Consider the following 26,117-nt stretch of genomic DNA (forward strand, 5'->3'; position numbering starts at 1 on the left):
GTGTCTCTGCCTCTCTCTCTCTCTCTGTGTGACTATCATAAATAAATAAAAATTTAAGAAAAATTTAAAAACTTTTGTAATGCCTATAGAACATTCTTAAAGAGCTTTACTGATATATAGTGCACATACTATACAATTCACTTATTTCAAGTGTACAATTCAGTGGTTTTTACCCTATTCATAGGTATATACAACCATCAACACTTTTGATTTTAGAATGTTTTCATCACCTCAAGTACAAACCCTGTAACCTTAGCTATCACCTTTCTACCCCCTCATTAATCCCCACTGACCTACTTTGTCTCTATACATTTCTCTTTCTGGACCTTAAATAATTAATTACATGGAATCATATAAAATGTGGACTTTTTAAAAAAATTTTTATTTATTTATGATAGTCACACAGAGAGAGAGATAGAGGCAGAGACACAGGCAGAGGGAGAAGCAGACTCCATGCACCGGGAGCCCAACGTGGATTCGATCCCGGGTCTCCAGGACCGCGCCCTGGGCCAAAGGCAGGCGCTAAACCGCTGCGCTACCCAGGGATCCCCTAAAATGTGGACTTTTGTGACTGACTTCTATTAACTCAGCATGATGTTTTCAGGTTCATATAAGATTTAACGTGTATCAATACTTTATTCATTTTAATGGCTGAATAATATTCCATTGTATGTATATGCTACATTTTGTCTATCCATTTGCCCATTAATGGACATTTGGGTGGTTTTTACCTTTTGGCTATTATGAATAATGCTTCTATATAAATATTCATATACAAGTTTTTATGTAGACATATGTTTTCATTTGTATATACCTAGGAGTTGAATTGCTGGGTTATGTGATAACTTTAAATTTCATCATTTAAAGAACTCTCAGACTGTTTGCCAAGGTGCTGCATTATTTCACATTTCCCACTAGCAGTGTATGAGAATTCTAGTTTCTCAACAACCTTGATAACATTTCTTATTATCTGACTTCTAAAAAATTTCTTTTTACTTTTAAGAAAAAAATTATTAATTTATTTGAGAGAGAGAGAGAGCACCTGAGCACATGGGGAGGGGGGGCAGAGGGATAGGGAGAGAGAATCTCATGCTGAGTGTGGAGCCAGACTCAAGACCTCATCCCATGTCCCTGAGATCGAGACCTGAGCTGAAACCAAGAGTTGAATGCTTACCCAACTGTGCCACCCAGGGGCCCCCTGACTTTTTGATTGTACCTATTCTAGTGGGTATCAACTGGTATATCATTTTGCTGTTGATTTGTATTTCCTTCATGACTAATGATGTTGAACATCTTTTGCTTATTGGTCAGTTATACATCTTCCTTTGAGAAATATCTATTCAGAACCTATTCAGATTTTAATTTGTGTTATTTCTCTTTTTATTGAGTTCTAAGTGTTATTTGTATAAAAAGATACATTTTTCTGTCAAAGTTGATTTTCAAACGTGTGGGTTGTCTTTTCACTTTCTTAATGATATCCTTTAAAGTGGAAAAGTTTTTAATTTTAATGAAGTCTATCTCTTTTTTTTTCTTTTGTTGCTCATGTTCTTGGTGTCATGCCTAACATCTTTTGCCGAATCCAGGGTCATGAAGATTTATCCCTGTGTTTTCTTCTAAAAGCTTTACAGTTTTAGTTTTACTTTTAGGTCTTTGATCCATTTTGAGTTAATTTTTGTATATGGTGCAGGGTAAGGGTCTAATTTAATTCTTTCCCATGTGGTTATCCAGTTGTTTCAGCACCATTTATTAAAAAGAATTCTTTCTTCATTAAATGGGCTTGGCACCCTTACAAATATCAGTTGACAATAGATGAATGATTTATTTCTGGGCTCTCAATTCTGTTCCATTGATCTATATGTCTATCCCTATGTCAGTGCCACACAGTCTTGATAAAAAGCTTTGTAGTAAGATTTGAAATTAGGAAGTATGAGTCTTCCAACATTGTCTTATTTTTCAGAATTATGTTGGCTATTTTGTTCCTTTAAAATTCTGTAAGAATTTTGGAAGCAGCTTGGCAGTTTCTACAGGGGTATCAACTAGGATTCTGGTAGGGATTGTATTGAATCTGTGATCATTTTGGGAATTGTTGCCTTTTAAACAATGTTAAGTCTTCCAATCCATAAACATGGATGTTTTCCATTTATATAGATCCTTAATTTCTTTCCATAATGTTTCATAGTTTTCAGAATAGAAGTTTTTTGTACTCCTTTTGTTAAGTTTCTTCCTAAGTAATTTTGTTTGATGCTGTTGTGAATGGAATGGTTTTCTTAATTTGTTTTTTTGTTAACTGCAGGTGTATAACAATATAATTGACTTATAAATATTTACCTTTTATCCTGCAACCATGGTGAACTCATTTTAATAGTTCACATATAAATGTTTTATGTAGGGGAAGCCTAGGTAGCTCAGCGGTTTAGCGCCACCTTCAGCCCAGGGCGTGATCCTGAAGACCCAATATCAAGTCCCATGTCAAGCTCCCTGCATGGGAGAACCTCTGCCTGTGTCTGTCTGTCTCTCTCCCTCCCTCTCTCTCTCTCTCTTTCTCTCTCTGTGTCTCTCATGAATAAATAAATAAAATCTTAATAAATAAATAAATGTTTTATGTATTCTTTAGGGCTTTCTAGATATAAGATCTTGTCACCTGCAAATGTAGTTTTACTTCTTCCTCTGCAGTCTGCATGCCTTTCTTTTTTTTTTTTTTTTTTTTTTTTAGATTACCTTGGCTAGCACCTCCAGTACCATGTTGAATAGCAGTGGCAAGAGTGGACATTCTAGTATGTTCCTGTATAGGGAACAGACATTCTGTCTTTAAACATGAGTATGGTTTTAGCTGTGGGTTTTTCATAGATGCCTTTATCAAATTGAGAAAGTTCCCCTCTGTTCTTCGTTTGTTGAGTATTTTTATCAAGAAAGAGATCAGGGCGGAGAGGGTTGGATTTTGCTAAATGTTTTTTCTGTGTCTTTTGAGATGATCAAGTGAGTTTTGTGTTTTATTCTTTTGATTGATTTCTGGATATTGAACCAACCTTGTATTTGTGGGATAAATCTCACTTGACAAAAGTGTATAATATTTTTTATATGTTGCTAGATTTTAGTTTGCTGGTGTTTTGTTGAGGCTTTTTGTGTTCAAATTCATGAGAGATATCAGTCTATAGTTTTCTTGTGATGTCTTTGTTGGGTTTTATTATAATGGTAACACTGGACTCATAAAATGAATTGGGAAATGTTCCCTTTATGTTTTGGAAAAACTTGTGAAAAATTAGTTTTAATTCTTTAAATGTTTGGTAGAATTCAAGGGTGAAACTGTCTGTGCCTGGACTTTCCTTTGTAGGTAAGAAAATTACTACAGTAATTTCAATTTGGTTTCATTTTTTTTTCCTTTTTTTATTCTCTATTTCATTAGTTTCCACTCTGATTTTTATTATTTCCTTCCATTTGCTTTAGTTTTAGTTTGCTTTTTTTCTAATGCTTAAGGTAGAAGCTTAGAGTTTTTTTTACTTGAGATCTTTCTGCTTTCTTGTTATAGGCATTTTACAACCATAAATTTCCTCTTAAGATTTAGCTGTATCTGGGACACCTGGGTGGCTCAGTGGTTGAGCGCCTGCCTTCCGCCCAAGGGCATGATCCTGGAGTCCTGGGATTGAGTCCCACATCAGGCTCCCTGCATAGAGCTTGCTTCTCTCTGTGTGTGTCTCTCATGAACAAATAAATATTAAAAAAAAAAAGATTTAGCTGTATCTGGGGTGCCTGGGTGGCTCAGTCAATTAAGTGTCTGACTCTTGGTTTCTTCTCAGATCAATGATCTAGGGGTCATGGGATTGAGCCCTGCAGGTTGTACTTAGTCTGTTACACCCACACTCACCCCCGTGCATGCATGTGTCCTCTCTGTAAACAAATTAATAAATCTTAAAAAAAAGAAAAAAGATTTAGCTGTAATCTCTTAAGTCCATTGTCATTTATTTAAAGGATTTTCTGATTTTTCCTATATTTTCTTCTTCTTTAACCCAGAGGTTATTTTGGAAAGTTTTGTTCCCAAATCTTTTTCTCCTATTGATTTCAAATTCCATTCTCTTACGGTTGGAGAACATACTTTGTATTATTCCTATCCTTTTAAATTTATTGAGGTTTGTTTTATGGCCTAGCAAGTGGTCTGTCCTGGCAATATTCCATAGGCATTTTAGAGGAATGTGCATTTTGCTGTTGTTAGATAGAATGGTCTATGGGTGAGTATTAGATCTAATTGGTTTATAGGGTTGTTCCAGTCTTCTATTCCTTGTTACTCTTCTGTCTAGTTGTTTTGTCCATTATTGAAAATGGAGTATGAAAAATGGAGCATTGTGGTCTCCAACTTTTTTTGTTGAATTATCTTTCTCCTTTCTATCAGTTTTTACTTCCTGTATTTCAGCGCCCAGTTATCAGGTAGATATGTTTATAATCCTTACATTTCCTCATGGATGATCTATTTTATTATGAAATATCCCCCTTTATCTCTAATAAAATTTTTATTTTAAAATATCTTTTAAAATATTTTTAAAATATTTTTCTGATATTCTGATACTAGTATAGCCATTTCAGCTTTTTCATGGTTGCTGTTTGTATGATATGTTTTCCATCCATACATTTTCAATCTGTTTGTATCTTTATATCTAAAATATGTCTCTTGTGATAGCTTATAGTTGGATTATGTTTTTGTTTAAAAACCTGTAACAATTTCTGCCTTTTTATTGAATTGTTTAATCCATTCACATTTGTTATTATTGAAATAGTTGGATTTACATCTGCCATTTTACTTTTTGTTTTCTATATATCTATTCCTGGCAAGATGGTGGATTAGCTATCCTGAAAAGCTCCTTTGAAAATAACTAGAATGCTAGATAAAAATATCAAAACTATCTTCTTTTTTTAAAGAATTTTTTTTTAATTTTTACTTTATTTTATGATAGTCACACAGAGAGAGAGAGAGAGAGGCAGAGACACAGGCAGAGGGAGAAGCAGGCTCCATGCACCGGGAGCCCGACGTGGGATTCGATCCCGGGTGTCCAGGATCACGCCCTGGGCCAAAGGCAGGCGCCAAACCGCTGCGCCACCCAGGGATCCCCTCAAAACTATCTTCTAACACTTAACAGGGTTGACATGACAGTTAAGCATCTTAAGATCCCAAAGATAGAATGAAAACAGGAACCCCCCCTAGAGATAATTAAGCATTAAAGCAGACTGTCACCCTAAGGGTTTCAGCTGAATTCTGTAGATCTGGGGGTGGGGGTGGGGGGCTAATTCTACATGAAGTTGGGAGCAAAATAAGAACTTAGGGCACACCCATAGTGAAAAAGTCCTGCCTGAGTTTCCAGTAGGCTGCAATCTAAGTAAAAGAATAATTAAGAAATAAACACATCTGTGCAAAAGAGTAAAGCAAGGAAACTTATCTGTCTCCATCTTGGTAATGAGTTCAGGGAAAGAAGACAGTGGCAAAATCCTGAAATTTGTAACTGCATATCAACTCTCATACAGGTTTATAGTTGTGAATTTTGCATTGGTACAGTTTATTGGTGCATTGAACTACATGTGTGGGATCTCTGGGTGGCGCAGCGGTTTGGTGCCTGCCTTTGGCCCAGGGCGCGATCCTGGAGACCCGGGATCGAATCCCACGTCGGGCTCCCGGTGCATGGAGCCTGCTTCTCCATCTGCCTATGTCTCTGCCTCTCTCTCTCTCTCTCTCTCTCTCTCTCTCTCTCTCTCTGTGACTATCATATATAAATAAATTTAAAAAAAAAAAGAACTACATGTGTATCTGAATATACTTCAGCCTAGAATTTTATTTAAAATGGCCCTAGCTTTGTAGTGCCAACTCATACGCCAGACTGAAGCAGATGCACATCTCTCTAATGAAATTTCAACTAAGACCTCAAAATATTCCCCCAAATACAAAACTCATAGGGACCATGAGTAAAAAAGCATAAAGAATAAAATAAAAATGAAATGCAGAAATGAGACCCACAAAGACATGTTCAGGACTCCTTGGAAAAACAACTAACTCTATGATTGGAGCAGGAAATATAAAAGATGAGCCTGTAGCATCTTATAGTATGGAAAGTGAGGAGAAATCCTTACAGTGATGGAAGTATGTCAATGGGACACAAGAAATAAATAAAACAGCTCCCAGTGACCAAAGTTGCAGCAATTTGAGAAATATAGTGGTATTGAATTATAACCAAAGTTTGAATATCCATGAGTCCATATTGATATAAATAAATGATTGAATGAATAAATAAATAAATGGGAGCAAATAGTTCTTCTGTGCAGAATTCCAGATGTATGAGTATGTTTGGAGAGTGTAGACACTCTCACCCTTAAGCGCCAGAGCATAATTCCTTACTCTTTAAGAATGGATTGCTCATAAAAACTTCATTCCAAAAAGTTTAGCATAGGAAGGGAAAAGAGAGTAAGTTTATAGTGAAGAACCCTGACAAACATGACCTCAGCCAGGTAGTCAATGTCAACACCAAAGTCAACATGATAAGTCATGCTGATAGTGTGTACCCTTAATTTGCAATGAAAATGGCACTTTAAAGTCTTCCTCCCTAAAACCCATAACACGAGTTTAGTCTTGAAAAAAAACGTCAAAAACCCAAATAAACAACATTCTACAAAGTATCTGATCAGTACTTCTCAAATCTGTCAGGATCATGAGAAACAAGGAAAATCTGAGGTAGTCTCACAGACCAGAATAACCTAAGGAGATACGATAACTAAATGTAATGCAGTATTCCTAGATGGGATTCTGTAACAGAAAAAGAATATTAGGTATAAACTAAGGAAATCAGAGTGTAGACTTTGGTTAATAATAATGCATCTTGGGCAGCCCTGGTGGCACAGCGGTTTAGCGCCGCCCGCAGCCCAGGGCGTGATCCTGGGGACCCCAGATCAAGTCCCACATCGGGCTCTCTGTATGGTGCCTGCTTCTCCCTCTGCCTGTGTCTCTGCCTCTCTCTCTCTCTCTCTCTCTCTCTCTGTCTCTATGAATAAATAAATAAAATCCTTAAAAATAATAATAATGCATCTTTATTGGTTCCTTAAATGTAATAAATGTACTATATTGACGTAAGGTGTTAATAATATAAAAAAACTGGGTATGAAATATAGGAAAATATTTGTACTATCTTCAGTTTTTCTAAGTCTATTCTAAATCAAAAGGTTTACTTAAAAAAAAAACTCATGTATCTATACTGATATTAAGACAGATAAGATTCACTGATTAGGTAAGAAAAGGGGAGGCTCCTCTTTATAGTTAGAAAATCTCCATACTATAACCCTTATAGTAATAACAGATTTAAGCAGGAATCATCAGTGAATGATAAAACTAGTGAGTGAAATGTATGGGGGAAAAGTTTATTTATACAGTTTATTTATATCTATTACTCCTATAGAATTGTTCAAAATGCATAACTTTAATCACAGTGAAACTCAACAGAAACTCAAATTGAAGGACATTCTACAAATAACTGGCCTGTCTTTTTCAAAAATGTAGGTGTCATGAAGGACAAAAGCTAAAGAACTATTCTAGATTAAAGAATACTAAAAAAGACATGGCAGCTAAATGTAGTCATCCTAGATTGGACTCTAGCCCAGGGGAAGAATGACTATAAAGGACAGTTTGGGGCAAATTTCTGAAATTTGAACATAAACTTCACATTAATATATTAGTGTTAAATGTGTTTGATAATTATACCATGTTATAGAGTAAGAATACCTTTCTTATTTTTAAGTTTTATTTATTCATGAGAGACACAGAGAGAGAGAGAGAGGTAGAGACATAGGCAGAGAGAGAAGTAGGCTCCTTGCATGATGCAGGGCTCAATCCAGGCATCCCAGGATCACACTCTGAGCTGAAGGCAAACGCCCAACCACTGAGCCACCTAGACGTCCCAGAGAATACCTCTTTCCCGGGTATACATATTATAGTATCCCAGGGTGAAAAGACATGATGTTTACAACTTATTCCCTGGTGGTTCAGATAAAATATTAAAATATTAATAATATATAAATGTATATTTATATATTTATGGTTGTGAATTAGCAATTGATGAATCTAAGAGAAATATATGCAAGTTCATTATACTGTTTTTGCAGCTTTTTGGTAGGATTGGAATTTATTTTTATTTTATTTTATTTTTTTATTTTTTACAAAATAAAATTCTTCTTTACCAGAATGAGTCTGAAAAAGATGTTGGAAATGGTGTAGGATTTAGCCATACAAGATATTAAAATGAACTATACAATCATAATAGTTTAAAAGGATGCTGTTGGAGCATTTCAATTTTTCAATGGAAATAAATAAATACAATGAGAATCATCTACTCTGTGCCATTTCACATCAGTTTGGAATAGATGGATAATTCAACAAATAATAAAAAATAATAAATAATAATAATAAATAATTCAGAGATGCTTAGTATTTGAGGATGTGGAGGTACAGACTTAAGTTGTAGCCCTACCTTACTCCTCTTACCAAAATTCATATATATCAGAGATTTAAGTGTATAAAAGAGAGCATGAGATCATAAAAATTCTAGATGAAGGTATGGATTATTATTACTTAATAAGGTGAGGTGACAAAATCTAAAAGTCATAAAGGCAAAGATTTGATAAATTGGTCTACATTTTTAAATTTAAGTTTCTGCATGGTAGAAAAATATCATATGCAAAATCAATTTATAAATGGAAAGTAGGAAAACAATTTTAGACTGATATTGAGAAAAGGGATCACTTCTCGGCCTTTTGGCTAACATCAAGTGTGATATTGAGAAAAGGGGGCTAGTTTTCTTAATATACAAAGAATTTTTTTAAGTCAAAGATAGTCTAAATAAAAATAAAGAACATGAAAAAAAAATAAAAATAAATAAATAAATAAATAAATAAAAAATAAAAAAAAAATAAAGAACACGAGAAGGAATTTTATGGTAAAATAAATACAAATAGCCATTAAAGATATGAAATAATACTTATTAGCCTTTTTAATAATTGAAGAAATACACTAAATGACAGATTTTTAAAAGCCCTTTAGAATAGCACAGATGAATAAATTTGATGCTGATAAAGAGTCCTGTTGGCGTATGGGGAAATGTATAGACATTTTCATAATACTACTCTTAGAAGTGCAAATTTATGGCAAATTTTTTGAGGAGGAGGGCAGTTTGGCAATATTTAACCGTTGTGACTTTATTAAATTAACATTTGTTAAGTAGAGCTCTGGGATGTCCAGTGGCTCAACAAAAGAGCACATGGAAATTGAAATAGAGAAGTTTATTACTCACGAGTCCTAGAGGAGGTACATGGCATGCTTTGAGGGGCCACACAGGAAGGTCAAGGCAAGATGCAGGCAGTGAGAATGGTAGGACCTGGGATATGCGATGCCTTTATTGGAGTCTACAGGTGGAGTAGTTTGGGGTTCCCAGACTAAGGTTGGACTGGTCAATTCAAAATCAGAAATAACGGTATTTTAATAAGCTGGGCAGGGTTTTTACCCTAAGGAGGCATGCACATGGGAAAGGACCTGGAAGGTGGGGGAAACTTTATCACAAGAACTTTTGGGAAATCATAGAAGGAACTAAATTTACTTATGACCCTACAGGTTTGTTCTCTACAAACAACAAGGGAGGGACTAGCATTCAAGGGAGGGACTAGCATTAGTTTAAAGCCCGTGAAGGCCATTGCCCACAGAAAATGGATGCTGAGGCAGAAATATTATATAGGACCACTTTATCTAAACTCTCAACACTTACTAAAACTGAAATAAATGTTTCCTTTCCCCAGCATTTCCACTTGCAGGAGTTCTACACATAAAGTTGTATCAAACATACAAAATCACACACACATACACGAGGATACTCACTGCAGCATTTTTCAGGGGAATAAACAATTGGAAACAACCTAAATATCTAGTTAAATTATGGTATGTCAAATCAGTTAATATAAAATACTTGCATATACATAAAATATTTTTTTCATTGAACAGATATTGTGTATTACTTTTTTTAATAAATTTATTTCTTATTGGTGTTCAATTTGCCAACATACAGAATAACGCCCAGTGCTCATCCCATCAAGTGCCCCCCTCAGTGCCCGTCACCCATTCTCCCCCACCCCCTGCCCTCCTCCCCTTCCACCACCCCTAGTTCATTTTCCAGAGTTAGGAGTCTTTATGTTCTGTCTCCCTTTCTGATATTTCCTACACATTTCTTCTCCCTTCCCTTCTATTCCCTTTCACTATTATTTATATTCCCCAAATGAATGAGAGCATATAATGTTTGTCCTTCTCCGATTGACTTATTTCACTCAGCATAATGCCCTCCAGTTCCATCCACGTTGAAGCAAATGGTGGGAATATTGTGTATTACTTGGCAGCATTTTATCTAAATGGATATACAGAACCGGCCAGTGGAAAGTAGGCCTGAGAGCCCTTTTTCACCTTAAATTCTCTGCATCATTTCAATATTTTACAATGAATATGTTTAACTTTAATTTTTAAAAAGTAGTAAATCATTTTTAATATACTTTGATATATTTGGAGAGAATTTTGTAAATCCTCTGATATTGAGAAAAGGGATCACAGTTGCCAGTAATGTATTAAACTAACACATTATCAGAAGTAGATAATGATTTGACCTTTACCCTTTTTTTTTTTTTTTTTTTTTTATTATTTTTACTCTTAAAGAAGTGCTATGAGGGATGCCTGGGTGTTTCAGTCAGTTAAGCATCTGACTCTTGATCTCAGCTCGGGTCTTGATCGCAGGGTTGTGAATCACATGAGTTTAAGCGTGGCGTGGAGCTTGACCAAAAGAAAAAAAAATAACTGCCATGTGATAGGATTATCTACTTTCATTGTTCATTGAGCCCGTTATACTCCATGCACTCAACTTGCTTATTTTCTACTCTTTACTATATAGTTTACTTCAGTCCCAAGTCAATGGGACTGTGTTGATTAAAAATACTGATGTTGGAAAACAAATATATTTTACAGTCATGTTATCTGTTTCCTCATTCTTTTACTTTTGCTTTTTTCTTAAAGATTTATTTATTACTTGAGAGAGAGAGTAAGAGTATGAACGTGAGCTGGGGGGAGGGACAAATGGAGAGGGAGAATCTCAAGCCGAGTCTATGCTGACTACAAGCCCACTGCTGGGCTGGACCTTACAACCTTAGATCACTACCTGAGCTGAAATAAAAAGTTGATCACTTAACCAACTGAACCACCCAGACACCCCATACTTTTGCTTTATTTTTTAATATATTGTAGCTAGCCCTTTGAAATTTTCTTTTATCCAATTGCTGTAGTATCCTTCCAGAAATACAGCCATAATCATGTAACTCCTCTGCTCAATATGGTATGGTGACTCTTAATTTCCAGTAGTAAGTAAATTTAAAGTCCTTAGCCTAGTGTTCCAAGCCCCATGTAATGTGTCCCCAAATATCCACCTACCATTCATTCTTTCTTCCTGGATCTACCTATTGGCCATTTTTATGTCTGTTCAAGTTCTTTACTCTTAAGTTATATGAATTCTTTATATATTCTGGGCATTAACCTCTTATCAGATATATAGTATGCACATATTTTCTCTCATTCCATACATTGCCTTTTCACTTTGTTGTTTCCTTTGCTGTATAGAAGCTTTTTAATTTGAGGTAGTCCCACTTGTTTTTGTTGCCTGTGTTTTTGGGATCATATCCATGAAATCATTCCCAAGATCAGTGTCATACAGCTTTTTCCCCTTTATTTTCTTCTAGGAGTTTTATAGTTTCAGGCCTTACATTTAAGTCTATAATCCATTGTGAGTTGATTTTGTGTAAAGTGAGAGTCTATTTTATTCTTTTGCATGTGGATATCTAGTTTTCTAACATCATTTGTTCAAGAGCCTGTTCTTTTCCCTCTGGGTATTCTGAGCACTCTTGTTGAAGATCAGTTAACCATATATGGGTGGATACATTTCTAGGCTTCCTGTTCAGTTGGTTCCAAGTAACCTTTCCTACCTTATTTTACCTACTGCCTTTACTTTGTAAATTGTATAGTCACCCAAACTGAATGTTTACATTCAATTTTTTGCCTAATGCTTTCCCATCCTTATGCTACTTAATGAAACGAGGGGAAAGGCCAGCATGATTGGAATAAGAGTAAGAGAAAGTTGTTAAATAGAAAATGATAGGTCAATTTACATTTTTAAAGATTATTATTTGAAGAACAGATCAGAAGAGGATAGGAATGGATGCCTTTTTCCCCTTTTTTCTTGCGTAATTACTCTGGCCAGCACTTCCAGTAGTATATTGAATAAAAGTGGCAACAATAGGCATCCTTGTCTTGTTCCTGATCTTGAAGGAAAAGCTTTAGGTTTTTACCATTGAGTGTGATGTCAGCAATGGTCTTGTCATATATGACCTGCATTATATTGAGGTACATTCCTTTATATTTTATTGAGAGTTTTTGTGATGAATGGTTGTTGAATTTTCTCAAATACGTTTCCTGCATCTGTTGAGATAATTTATGGTTTTTATCCTTCATTTGGTTAATTTGATGTATCACATTGATTTGTGGATGTTGAACCATCCTTAAATCCCTAGAATAAATCCCGCTTGATCATGATGTATAATCCTTTTTATATATTGTTGAATTTGGTTTGCTAATATTTTGTTGAGGATTTTTGCTCCTATGTTAAGGATATTGGCTTGTAATTTTCTTTTCTTGTAGTGTCCTTGTCTGAGGTCAGGGCAATGCTGGCCTCATAAAATGAGTTTGGAAATGTTCCCTCCTCTTATAGTTTTTGGAGGACTTTGAGAAGATTTTGTATTGATTCTTCAAATGTTTAGTAGGATTTACCTGTGAAGCCATTTGGTCCTGGATTTTGGTTTTTTGGGAGGTTTGAGAGTCTTTTTATATTTTAGATATAAAAGCAGATCCATGTATCTTACTGTAGTCTAGGCAAATTGTCTTAGGGGTTCTCAGTATTTAATGAACATTCTGATTGCCAGTAATCTGTAGTGTGGGCAAAAAGGATCCCATAGTCAAAAGTGTTACTTTGTTGCACATTTATGTCTTTGTTTCTACTCCACAGATGTGTATATTAGTGTGTACAGTCAGGGTTTATAATTGAAAGATGTTCTTACATCTAAAAATACCTGTCTTGATATAGAATAATGACTTTCAAAAACTGAAGATGGTAAATTTTATGTTAGATGTATTTTACCACAATAAGAAAAATTGGAAAAATGTGAAGATGGATCAGAGAAAGGAATTTTAAAAGCCTCTAAGACATATTAGAATGTTATTTAAATCCTACCTGTTTAATTACTAATGATGAAAATGAAGTCTCAGGTTTCTTAACTGAAAATAAGATTAACAATACCTATCTCTTAGTTTTATCAACAAGATTGAATTAAAAGGAAAAAAGAGATATAGCATTTATTATAACACTCCACATGTAGCAGACAGTGAATACATAGCAGTTGCTGTTATAATCCAGAGAACTAAAGTGCCTTCCTAAGGTCAAACAGCCAGCCTCTGGCAGAACCTAACCTAGAATCCAAGTCTTTTTACCCTTAGTCCCTTGAAGTTTTATTGTGCCAATCTGGCCCATAGGCACATGGCTAGCTAGAATCCTTTGTGCAGGCAGGGCATTTTCTGAAACCTTACATAAAACTGCCCTTTCCTTAGGTATCTTTATCTCGAGAATTAAGTGTGAATACCATTTCTAAAGGGAACGCAAATATTTTGAAAGTCTTTCAAAATCTTTTTTTTCTCCTTTTCAGAGTCCAGATGTCATTCAGAATTTGAAAATACTACCCATTCTGTCTTCAGGTCAGCCAAGTTTTACTTTCATCATCCTGTGCACCTACCAAGTGATCAAGATTTTTGCCATGAATCCTTAGGGAGGAGTGTTTTCATGAGGCATTCTCTGAAGGATTTCTTTCAGCATCATCCAGACAAACAGAGAGAACACACCAGTCTTCCTTCCCCTCGTCAAAATGTGGAAAAGACAAAGACAGATTATACCAGAATAGAGAGCCTCAGTATCAATGTAAACTTGGAAAACGATGTGATGCATACTGCTAAAAGTCGGGCTAGAGATAATCCAAAGAGTGACAAACAACTTAATGATCAAAAAAGGGATCATAAGGTCACCCCAGAGCCAACAGCTCAGCACACAGTGAGTTTGAATGAACTCTGGAACAGGTATCAGGAGCGACAGAGGCAACAGAGGCCTCCCCAGTTTGGTGATAGGAAAGAACTTTCCTTGGTGGATCGACTGGATCGTTTGGCTAAACTTCTTCAGAATCCCATCACATATTCTCTCCGGACCTCTGAAAGCACACAAGATGATAGCAGAGGAGAAAGAGATGTTAAGGAATGGAGTGGTAGACAGCAACAGCAGAAAAGCAAGCTTCAGAAAAAGAAGCGGTATAAAAGCCTAGAGAAATTTCATAAAAACGCAGGAGAGCTTAAAAAAAGTAAGATGCTTTCTACTCATCAAGCTGGAAAATCCAATCAGATTAAAATTGAACAGATTAAGTTTGATAAGTATATCCTGAGAAAACAGCCAGATTTTCACTACAGAAACAACACTTCTTCAGATTCTAGACCCTCAGAGGAGAGTGAGCTGCTCACAGATACTGCCACCAACCTCCTTTCCACCACCACTTCTCCTGTGGAATCAGATATATTGACCCAAACAGATAGAGAGGTGACCTTGCAGGAGAGGAGTAGCTCCATCTCCACCATTGACACTGCCCGACTGATCCAAGCTTTTGGCCATGAGAGAGTTTGTCTGTCACCCAGGCAAATTAAGTTATACAGCAGCATCACTGACCATCAGAGGAGATACCTTGAGAGGCGGAGCAAGAAGAACAAGAAAGCATTGAATATGAATCATCCCCAAATGACTTCTGAGCACACCAGAAGGAAACACATCCAGGTACATGGCTACAAATTCCATCTGGCAATGTGACTGCCTTTTTCATGGACTTTTTAGTTAAGCTTTGCACACAGTTGAAAAAAAAAAGCCAATTGCCCTTTCCTCACTATCACATTTCTTACCAGCTGGAAAAGAGTGAGAAAGTGTAGTACAGTGCTATTGTGAGTTGTCATTCTTTTCAACACTCAGTTATGAATTACCCTTTGAATGGTAATTGAATGAAGGGCTTTGCCGCTAAATGCTTCAGAATCTGCAAAGTATACCCCTGGCACAGGGGAGCTTCCATTTTAGGATGACCTCCATTCTGAACAATAGTGCCTGGCTTTTTTTGTTTGGGGCTTTATGGTTTATTCGTTCCTCCCTGTCTTTCAAGAAACTTTTAGGTGTTTAAAAAAAATACACAGATACACACACACACATATATAAGTAATACAATAATGATTTTTTTGAGTAAATGAAGAATTAGAATGACAGAAAATTAAACTAAATCCAGGGAGGGATGAGCTACAACATGATCTTTAAAAATAAATAAATGAAGGATTGTGATTGATAAGAAGACAAGGTGAAGCCAGAGGGGAGATCAATATACCTGTGGATACAGTTGCTAGAAGTGAGTCATGAATTTCGCAGTTTTCTAGCAGTTGGTGATGCTAAAATTTTGTGATCAATTACACAAGTCTGTAATATAAAAACACACTAAATTTTCAAAAGCATTATAGGTATTTCTGATACTAAGACCTAAGAGAAATTTCTCTCATCTGTCCTCGTAAAGAAGGTACCACAGTGTATGTAACACACACCAACAGCATCCTTAAAAGAGATTCAGTAACAACACCCATAAGGTTAATAGGACCTTAGGTTAGGGAGTTCGGTAAAGCCAGATTTCAGGGGGTCAGCAAGTACGGACTATTACTTTAACCCAAGAATAAAATTGAGGGTATCTAGAGGAGTGCTCTCCAAAGAGGGATGCTTGAGAAATGGGATCATTGAGTATAGAAAGATATTGAAAGAAAAATACTAGACTTGTTTTTATTTTTCTCAACCTTTTAAAATTTATATTTTTTTAAAAAATTATATTTCTGTGCATGTTTTATAAGTAGTATAGTCATCATTTTTTAACTTATAAATAAATATCTACTTTAATTTGTGCTTAGAAATACTTTATCAATAGAACTGCATGATTAAAAAATAGAACTGCATGATTAAAAAAAACTTAGAGAACACTTGTGTAGAGGAAAGGAGGCACAAGACCTTCAGGCAGTTTGCCATAAATATTTCTCATAATTGAGGTTTTGGTAGGTATTAAATGATAGTGATTACATGTAGAAATAGTACGGTATGACTCTTTTTAAGGTAGGTGAAGAATTGAGGATGAAACAGATGAAGGCTTTTTGTTCTATAGGGAAGATAAGGACAAAAGATCTTGGTAGAGGGTTTTTGTGTGTGTGGTGAAACACACTTTACATAAAGTTTACAATTTTAACCATTTTAAAGTGTACGATTCCATGGCACTGAGTGTACTCACAGTGTTTTATATCATCACCACTATCTGGTTTGTGTACTTTTTCATCACTCCAGCAGTCACCCTCTGTTGCCTATTCTGTGTATTTCATATAAATGGAATCATACAATAGATGACCTTTTTTTTTTTTAAGATTCTATTTATTTATTCATGAGAGACAAAGAGGCAGAGACATAGGCAGAGGGAGAAGCAGGCTCCCTGTGGGGAGCCTGATGTGGGATTCAATCCAAGGAGCCCAGGATCACGACCTGAGCCAAGGGCAGACACTCAACCACTGAGCCACCCAGATGCCCCATATGTCAGACTTCTATCACTTGAACATATTTTTGAGATTCATACACGTCCTATCATGTATCAGTAATTTATTGTTTTTTTTCTGAATGATATTTCATTGTGTGTATATACTACATTTTTTTTATCCATTCATCTGTTCATGGACATTTAGGTTTCCATCTTTTGGCCGCTGTATAAAGCAGTAATGAACATTTGTATATAAGTTTCTATTTAAACAGCTATGTACAGTTCTTTTGGGTTATATACTCAGGAATGGAAATACTAGGTCATATCGTAATTCTGTGTTTAGTTTATTGGGTAATTACCAAACTCTTTTCCAGAGAGGATATACCATTTTCTGCTCCCAAGAGCAATGTCTGAGGGTTCCGATTTCTCCACATTTGCCAGCACTTTTTATTTACCTTGTTTTGTGGGTTTTTTTTTTTTTTTTTTGCCATACTAATAGTTGTGAAGTGATATCTCATACTAATTGTCATTTTGATTGTGGGTTTGATTTGCCTTTCCCTTTCCTAATGACTAATGACATTAAGCATCTTCTCATGCACTTGTTGGCCATATGTATATGTTCTTTGGAGAAATGTCTATTCAGGTCTTTGCCCACTGGTAATTGTTTATCTCTTTGTTTTTGTATTGCAAGAATTCTTTATATATTCTATATATATAATTTGCAAATATTTGCTCCCACTCTCTGGGTTATCTTTTCACTCACTTGTTACTGTCCTTTGATGCACAACAGTTTACTTTTGATGAAGTCTTATTTTTGCTTTTGTTGCTTATGCTTTTGTTGTCATATCTAAGAAACCATTGCCAAATTCAAAGTCTTGAAGACTTATCTCTGTGTTTTCTTTTAAGTATTTTATACTTGTTGGCTCTTTCAGTTGCATATTTGATTTTTTTGGGCTAATTTTTGTGTATGATAATGAGGTATGGGTCAAATATCATTCTTTTCCCCATAGATAGCCAGTTGTCTAGCACCAGTAGTTAAAGAGACTATTCTTTCCCCATTGTATGGTCTTGGCACTCTTGTCAAAAATCAGCTGATGATAGATATGAAGGTTTATTTCTGGGCCCTCAATTGTATTCCTTTGATCTATATACTTATCTCTATTCCATTGCTGCACTGCTTTTGATTACTGTAGCTTTGTAGTAAGTTTTTAAATTGAGAAATGTGAATTTCCAGTTTTGTTCTTTTTCAAGACTACTTGGCTATACAGCCTCCTTGTATTTTCTTTTTCTTTTTTTTTTTTTAAGATTTTATTTATTCATGAGAGACAGAGAGAGAGAGAGAGAGAGAGAGAGAGAGAAAGAAAAGCAGAGGGAGAAGCAGGCTCCATGCATGGAGCCTGACATGGGACTTGATCCTGGGTCTCCAGGATCAGGCCCTGGGCTGAAGGCGGCGCTAAACTGCTGAGCCACCCGGGCTGCCCCGCCTCCTTGTATTTTCATGTGAATTTTAGGATCAGCTTTTCTTTCCATTTCAAGGTCATGGGGATTTTGATATTAATTGCATTAATCTAGATTGGTTTGGAGTTTATTGCCATCTTAATATTAAGTCTTCTCATCTGTGAATACAGTATCTATTTCAATTTATTTATATTTTTAATTTCTTCCAGCAATTTTTTTGTAGTTTTCAATGTATGAGTCTCTCACTCTCTTGGTTAAATTTTTTATCTGATTTTCTTGTTCTCTTTTTTTAGTCTTAATTTTGGTAAAATACATATTACAAAATGTATCATCTTATCCATTTTTAAGTGTGCAGCTTAGTGGTACTAGGTACATTCACATCATTGTGCAAACATCACCATTCTCCATCTCCAGAACTCCTTTCATCTTGCAGAACTGAAGCTCTGTACCCATTCAAACAACTCCTCATTCTGCCTTATGCTCAACCCTGGCAGCTACCATTCTACTTTCTATCTCTATGAGTTTGACTACTCTAGGTACCTCATATAAGCAGAATCGGACATTATTTGTCCTTTGGTAATAGGCTGATTTCATTTAGCAAAACATCCTCAAGCTTCATCCATATTGTAGCATGTAACAGGATTTTATTTTTTTAAGAATGAATGATGTTCCATTGTATGTGTATAGCACATTTTGCTTATCCATTCATCTGTCTGTAGGCACTTGGTTACTCCATCTTTTGACTGTTGTGAATAATGTTGCTGTGGATATGGGTGTGCAAATATCTATTCAAGAGCCAGTTTTCAGTTGGGGGGGGGGTATATTGCCAGAAGTGGAATGGCTGAATCATATGATAATTCTGTTTTTAATTATTTGAAGAGCTACCATACTATTTTTCCCAGCAGCGACACCATTTTACAATCCCACTAACAGTGCATAAGGGTTCTGGTTTCTCCACATCTTTGCCAACACTTGTTTTGTTTTTTATAGTAGTCATCCTAATGGGTGTGAAGTGGTATGTCATTGTGTTTTGATTTGCAGTTCCCTAATGATTAGTGATGTTGACATCTTTATGTGTTCATTAGTTATTTGTATATCATCTCTGGACAAATATCTTTTCAGGTCCTTTGCCTGTTTTTTAATCAAGTTTGTTGTTGAGTTGTAGGATTTCTTTATGTATTCTGGATATTAACCTCTTAAACCTCATTTGCAATTTTATTTCTATTCTGTGGGTTGCCTTTTCACTCCATTGATAATTGTTTTTGGATGCACAGGCATTTTTAATTTAGGATAATCCAATTTGTCAATTTTTGCTTTTGGTGTCATATCCAGAAAATCATTGCCAAATACAATGTCATTAAGGTTTTCTCCTGTTTTCTTCTAAGAGTTTTATGGTTTTAGGTCTCTTGTTTAGATTTTTAATGCATTTTGAGGTAATTTTTTGTACATGGTGTAAAGTAAGACTTCAACTCATTCTTCTGCATGTGTATATCTAGATGTCCCAGCACCATTTGTTGAAAAAAAAGACAGTCTTTCACCCATTGAATGGTCTTGGCATCCTTATCCAAAATCATTTGACCATATGTGTGATGGGTTTATTTCTGGACTCTCTATTCTATTTTGTTGGTCCTATGTCTTTCTTTATGCCATACCACACTATTTTTTGTTTATTGTATTTTTATAATAAATTTTGAAATCAGAAAGTGTAGGACCTCCAACTTTTTTTTCTTTTTCAAGACTATTTTGGCTATTCAGAGTCCCTTGAAATTCCATATAAATTTTAGTAAGTTTTTCTTTTTGATGCGATTTTAAGTATAATTGTTTTCTTAATTTCATGTTTGCATTATTTATTGCTAGTGTATAGATACATAATTGATTTTTGCATGTTGTTTTTATACTCTATGACTTTGCTGAATTCATTTGTTAACAGTTTTCTTGTGGATTCTTTTTTTTTTTTTAAGATTTTATTTATTTATTCAAGAGAGACAGAGAGAGAGAGAGAGAGAGAGAGAGAGAGGCAGAGACACAGGCAGAGGGAGAAGCAGGCTCCATGCAGGGAACCCGACATGGAACTCGATCCTGGGTCTCCAGGATCATGCCCTGGGCTGAAGGCAGCGCTAAACCATTGAGCCACCTATCTGCCCCTCTTGTGGATTCTTTAGGATTTTCTACGTCTAAGATCATGTCATCTATGGCTTGAGATAGTCTTAATTCCTCCTTTTCAACTTATGTGCCTTTTATTTATTTTGCTTGCCTAATTGATCTGGCTAGAATTTCCAGATGTTAGTGTCAAATAAAAGTGGCAAAAGTGGACATCATTGTCTTGTTCATGATCTTAGAAGGAAAGCATTTAGTCTTTCGTCTTTGAGAATGATGTTAGCTTTGGGTTTTCATATGACTTTTATCATGTTAAAGAAGTTTCCTTTTTTTCTTTTTTGATGAGTATTTTACCATAAAAGCATTGTGGTTTTCGCCAGATGCATCAGCATCTACTGGGATGATCACCTGAGTCTTTTCTTTTTTCCTTTTATTCTGTTAATATGGTGTATATTGATAGTCACATTGAACCGACCTTGCATTCCTAAGATAAATCCTTAAATATTCCTTTGTCTTAATATATAATTCTTGTCATATGCCACTGGATTCATTTTGCTAAAATTTTGAAGAGGACTTTTGCATCTCTATTTCTAAGGGATATTGTTCTATAGTTTTTTTGAGATACCTTTGTCTGCCTTTGTTATCAGGTAATACTTAATAGAATGAGTTAGGACACTGTCTCTCATCTTCTGTTTTATGGATGAGTTTGAGAAGAATTGGTGTTAATGATTGAAACTTTCTTTAAATGTTTGGTAGAATTCATCAGTGAAGCCACTAGTCATGTGGTTTTCTTTGGGGGAACATTTATTGCTGATTCAATCTTTGTTGTATGTCTACTCAGATTTTGTTTCTTCTTTAAGTCAGTTTGTATAGTTGGTATGTTTATAAGAATTTATCCTTCTCTTTTTTTTTAGTTAATATTTTATTTATCTACACTGTAATCTTTATGATTTACTTCCACTTGCTTTGGGTTTAGTTTGCCTTTTTTTTTTCTAATTCTTTACAGTTTAAAGTTCAATTACTGATTTGAAATTATTATTCTGTGTAAGTGATGAATCACTAAATCCTACACCTGAAACTAATATTAAACTATATGTTAACTAACCGGAATTTAAATAAAAACTTGGAAGAAAAAATTATATGTTTTATTTATTTTTTTTTTTTAATATATAGGTGTTTACAACTATGAATTTCCTCTGAGCACTGCTTTTGCGGATATAAATTTTTTTCCCCTAAATTCTGCCTTCACTGCATTCCAATGTTTTGGTATGTTTTGTTTTCTTTTTCATTCATCTCAAAGCTTTTTCTAATTTCCCTTGCAATTTCTTTTTTGACCATTAATAGTTTGACTGTTTGAATTACCACATTTTTGCTTATTTTCTAAATTTCTTTCTGTTATTGATTTCTAGTTTCAGTCCACTGTGGTCAAAGAATAAACTTTGTTTTATTTCGGTCCTTTTAAATTTATTATGACTTGTTTTATAGTCTAGCATGTGATTCTCGTGGAGAATTTTCAGATGCCCTTGAGAGGATTGTGCTTTTTTTTGGAGCGTTCTGGCATGTCTACTAGGTCTAGTTGATTTATAGCATTATCAAGTCCTCTGTTTCCTTCCTTTTATCTAGTTATTCTATCATATTGAAAGTGATATATTGAAGTCTGCAGCTATTAATGAGGAACTATTTCTCCATTCAAGTTCTGTTCATTTTTGCTTCATATATTTTGAAGTTCTATTATAGGTATATGTTCATAATTGTTATATCTTCTTCATGGGTTGACCCTCTTATCAATAAATAATCCCCTTTATCTCTTGTAATGAGTTTTAACACAAAGTCTCTTTTTGTCTGATATTAGTAGAGCCACTCAAGCTTTCTTCTCATTTCTATTATTTGCATGGGATATCTTTCCCATTCTTTTACTTTCAAACACTATGTCTTTGGATCCAAAGTGAGTCTTTTTCAAAATGGAAATGGTAATGTGGGACAGCAAGGGGATGACAGTTTGGGTGGTACATCTTCACTTGAAGGAAGAGGACCCTGTTGATTGAGGACCCTGTCCTTCTCTGGTGGGTGCTATGGAGGGGGCCAGAGCCGAATGATTTCATTCCATTAATAACATCTGGTAAAAATGGTATGGCACCAATAACATTCTCAATGCAGGCTGTCACATACTGACATTTGCCAGGATGGGTTTGTAATAAAGACAAAATGGACTTTGTGATAAAGACAGGATTGGGGGTCAGCCTTTCCTGAGTGTGGATTTCTTTCTCACCCAAAGGTCCTGACTACAGGTTCCAGAAGTAATAGCTTGGAATTGTAGGATATTACCAGAATAACACATATATCTGACCCCTTCTGATGAAAGGAACTCAGTTGGCAGCAATACAAATCCTATTCGTAAGAATATGATACTGAATCTAATTGAAATGGGCTCAGGCATCAATCCCACCACATGTCTTTGTGTCATTTTAAATTATAGCTGAGCCTTGAACAGCATGGATGTGAACAATATAGCTGGGAAATATCCACTTATATAACATGATTTTTTGCTACCTTCAGGTGTCAGCATCCTTTTATCCTGTGTTGTTCAAGGGTCACCTGTATAAGAAAACAGCCTCAATGCAGGTGTCTGTATGATCTTATTACGTTTGCCTTAGTTGGGGCACCTGAGTGGCTCAGTCGGCTGAGCAACTCTTGATTTTGGCTCACATGATCTCAGGATCATGTGAGGTCGAGCCCTGTGTCAGGCTCTGCACTCAGTGGAGAGTTTGAATTCTCTCTCTCCCTCTGACCCTCCCCTCCCTTCTAAAACAAATAAATCTTTAAAAATCTTTGCCTTAGCTTTTAAAATGAGTGAATGAATGAATGAATGAGTGAGTGAATGAATGAAGTCTTTTTTAGACAACATGTAGGTGGATCATGGTTTTTTTTAATCCATTTTGCCATCTCAACCTTTTAACTGGAGAGTTTAATATACTTACATTTAAAGTAATTACTGATAGAAAAGGACTGGCAATTTTGCCATTTGTTAATGTCCTACTTAAATTTTTTCCTTTTCAGTTCCTCTATTACTGCCTTCCTTTGTATTTAACAGATTTCCTATAATGAACCATTTTGATTCCTGTCTCATTTCCTTTCCTTTATATTTTTTAGTTATTTTCTTAGTGCTTACCTTGGGAATTACAATTAACATCTTACATGTATAACAACCTAATATCATATGATACCAAGTTTCAGTAATATACAAAAACTCCTACTTCTGTATCACTCTGCCTCTTACCCTTTTATTTATCTTAAGATTTTATTTATTTGAGAGAGCACAAGCAGGGGGAGGGGCAAAAAGAGGAGAAAAAGACTCCCCACTGAGCAGGGAGCCTGATGTGGGGCTCAGTCCCAGGACCTCAGGATCATGACCTGAGCCCAAGGTAGACACTTAACCAACTGAGCCACCCATGTGCCCCTGCCTCTGATCCTTTTAATTGTTATAGTCACAGATAATATCTTTAGACTTCCTGTACCCATTAACATAGATTGCTTTTTGGTTTTGTGGTTTGTTTTTGTTATTTTGTGTTTTTTTGTTTGTTTTTTAGCATTTGTGCATGTGAGTGGGAGGGGGGCAGAGGGAGGGAGAGAGAGAATACCAGGCAGACTCCACTCCCAGCATGGAGCCCGAAATGGGGCTCAATCTCATGACCTGAGCCAAAATCAAGAGTTGGACACTTAATGAACCCAGACACCCCTACGTATTTATCTTTGAAATCTCATCGGAAAAGAAAGGGGAGTTATAAACCAGAAATACTATATTACTGACTTTTATATGTATCTATATATTTGTGTTTACCACTTTTATTTCTTCATATAGCATCATATGGTTTTATTGTTTCACATGGCTTCATGTATTGCCTCTTTTTCTTTCATTTCAGCCTGAAGGAGTACTTTTAGCAGTTCTTATAGGACAAGTCTTCCAGTAATGAATTCTTTCAACTTTTGTTTATCAGGGAATGTCTTTTTTTTTTTTTTTTTTAATCAGGGAATGTCTTAATTTCACCTTCATTCTTGAAAGATAGTTTTGCCAGATACAGATTTCTTTTTTCAGTTTTTCACATCACTTTAAATGTCATCCTATTGCCGGTTGGCCTCCATCATTTCTTATGAGAAACTGGCAGTTAAATTATGGTCCTTCTGTATTACAAGTTTCTTCATTCTTACTGCTTCAAGATTCTCTTTATCTTTGACTTTTAAGAGTTTATTATGTGTCTTGGTGGGGAGTTTGTTCTACTAGGAGTTCATTGAACTTCTTCAGTTTTAGATTCATATTTTTTATCAAATTTGGGAAATTTCCAACCATTATTTCTTCAGATATTCTTTCTGACTCTTCCTGTCTCTTCTCCTTTTGACACTCCCACCCTGCATATGTTGGTAAGCTTGATGGCACCTGTTCACTTTTCTTTTTCTACTACTGTTTTCATTCTGTCCCTTAGACTGGATAATTTCATTTATGCTGTCTTCAAGTTCACAGATTCATCTGTCTGTTCAAATAATGCTGTTGAACTGCTCTGGTGAATTTTTTGTTTCAGTTATTTTACTTTTCAGCTTCGTAATTTCTACTTTCTCCTTTTTATTTTTCTTTATTGATGATCTCTATTTAGTGAGACATCATTCCTCTTTTTTATTTGTCCATGGTTTCCTTTAGCTCTTCAAGTATATTTAGGACAGTTGATTTAAAGTCTTCATACAGTTTAAAAAAAAAAAGCATATAGTAAGTCCAATGTCTCTGCTTCCCGACAGGCAGTTTCTGTTTTTGTTTTGTTTTGTTTTTTTTCTTGTAAGTGTCCCATACTTTCTTGTTTGTTTGGATACCTTGTAATTTTTTGTTGAAAACTTGACATTTTGAATATCATGATGTGGTCACTCTGGGAATCAGATTGTCCTCCTCTTTCCCTAGGGCTTGTTGTTACTGCTTGTTGTGGGTTAAAATTGTTGGCATGTTTAATGATTTTTCTGAACTATGTTTATACAGACTGTAGTTTTGGTCTCTGGTGTGTCTTTTTTTTTTTTTTTTTTTTTTTTTTAGTTCATTAGTCAACTAATTGACAGATTGGGGCAGCCCCGGTGGCTCAGCAGTTTAGCACCGCCTTCAGTCCAGGGCATGATCCTGGAGACCCAGGATCAAGTCCCACATCAGGCTCCCTGCATAGAGCCTGCTTCTCCCTCTCCCTCTCTCTCTCTCTCTCTCTCTCTCTCTCTCTCTCATGAATAAATAAAATAAAATCTTTAATTGTTTGACAGATTGCCTTAAGTATCTAGAACCAAGAGAAAGCCAAAAAGAAGGAAAGGAAAGGAAAAGGGGAAAGGGAAAGGGGGAAAATTCTGCAGTTTTTTGTAGATTATCTGTGTATTAGGGACTCCAGTGCTTGGTGAGGCCATTTACAACTCTGCCTTAGCCAAATTGTAGCTTGCACTGAACCTACAGATCAGCTAGTTGTGAAACTTTATGGTCTTCTCAGGTCTTCTCTGTACATGCATTCATGCATTTTCTGGTTTCCCTGGGGTACATGAGAGATTTTCAAAACCCCATTTCCCCAAAATTCTCACTGCTTTTTTCCCTATCAGTGTGCCTAATGGTTAGTTATTTCCATATGCAGTAATACTGTTTTCATTTAGTTTTCAGTGTTTTCAAAGAAATTGGATCCTTTAAAATGACCTTAAAGGGTTCCAAGTTTAGTGAAACAAAGACAGGCTCCTTGTGTCAGTCCTTTAGGGAATACTCAAATTATCCAAAGAAACAATTCCTTAGGAACAACATACTTTGTGCTTCCTTTAGAAGCATGTACCTGCACTATGCA

The 26,117-nt window shown here is 35.5% G+C and overlaps 1 protein-coding gene across 1 annotated transcript in view; it reads left to right on the forward strand.

Moving 5' to 3' along the window:
• The window catches only part of ALMS1 (ALMS1 centrosome and basal body associated protein), a 215,786-nt gene that overhangs the window by 160,516 nt on the left and 29,153 nt on the right, over window positions 1-26,117 (forward strand). The window contains exon 18 of the mRNA XM_072769843.1: window positions 13,795-14,957. Within this exon, the coding sequence (XP_072625944.1) occupies window positions 13,795-14,957 (1,163 nt within the window). The remainder of the gene's footprint in view (window positions 1-13,794; window positions 14,958-26,117) is intronic.

This window comes from Canis lupus, chromosome 12, assembly GCF_048164855.1.
Source record: "Canis lupus baileyi chromosome 12, mCanLup2.hap1, whole genome shotgun sequence".
Classification (NCBI taxonomy): domain Eukaryota; kingdom Metazoa; phylum Chordata; class Mammalia; order Carnivora; family Canidae; genus Canis; species Canis lupus.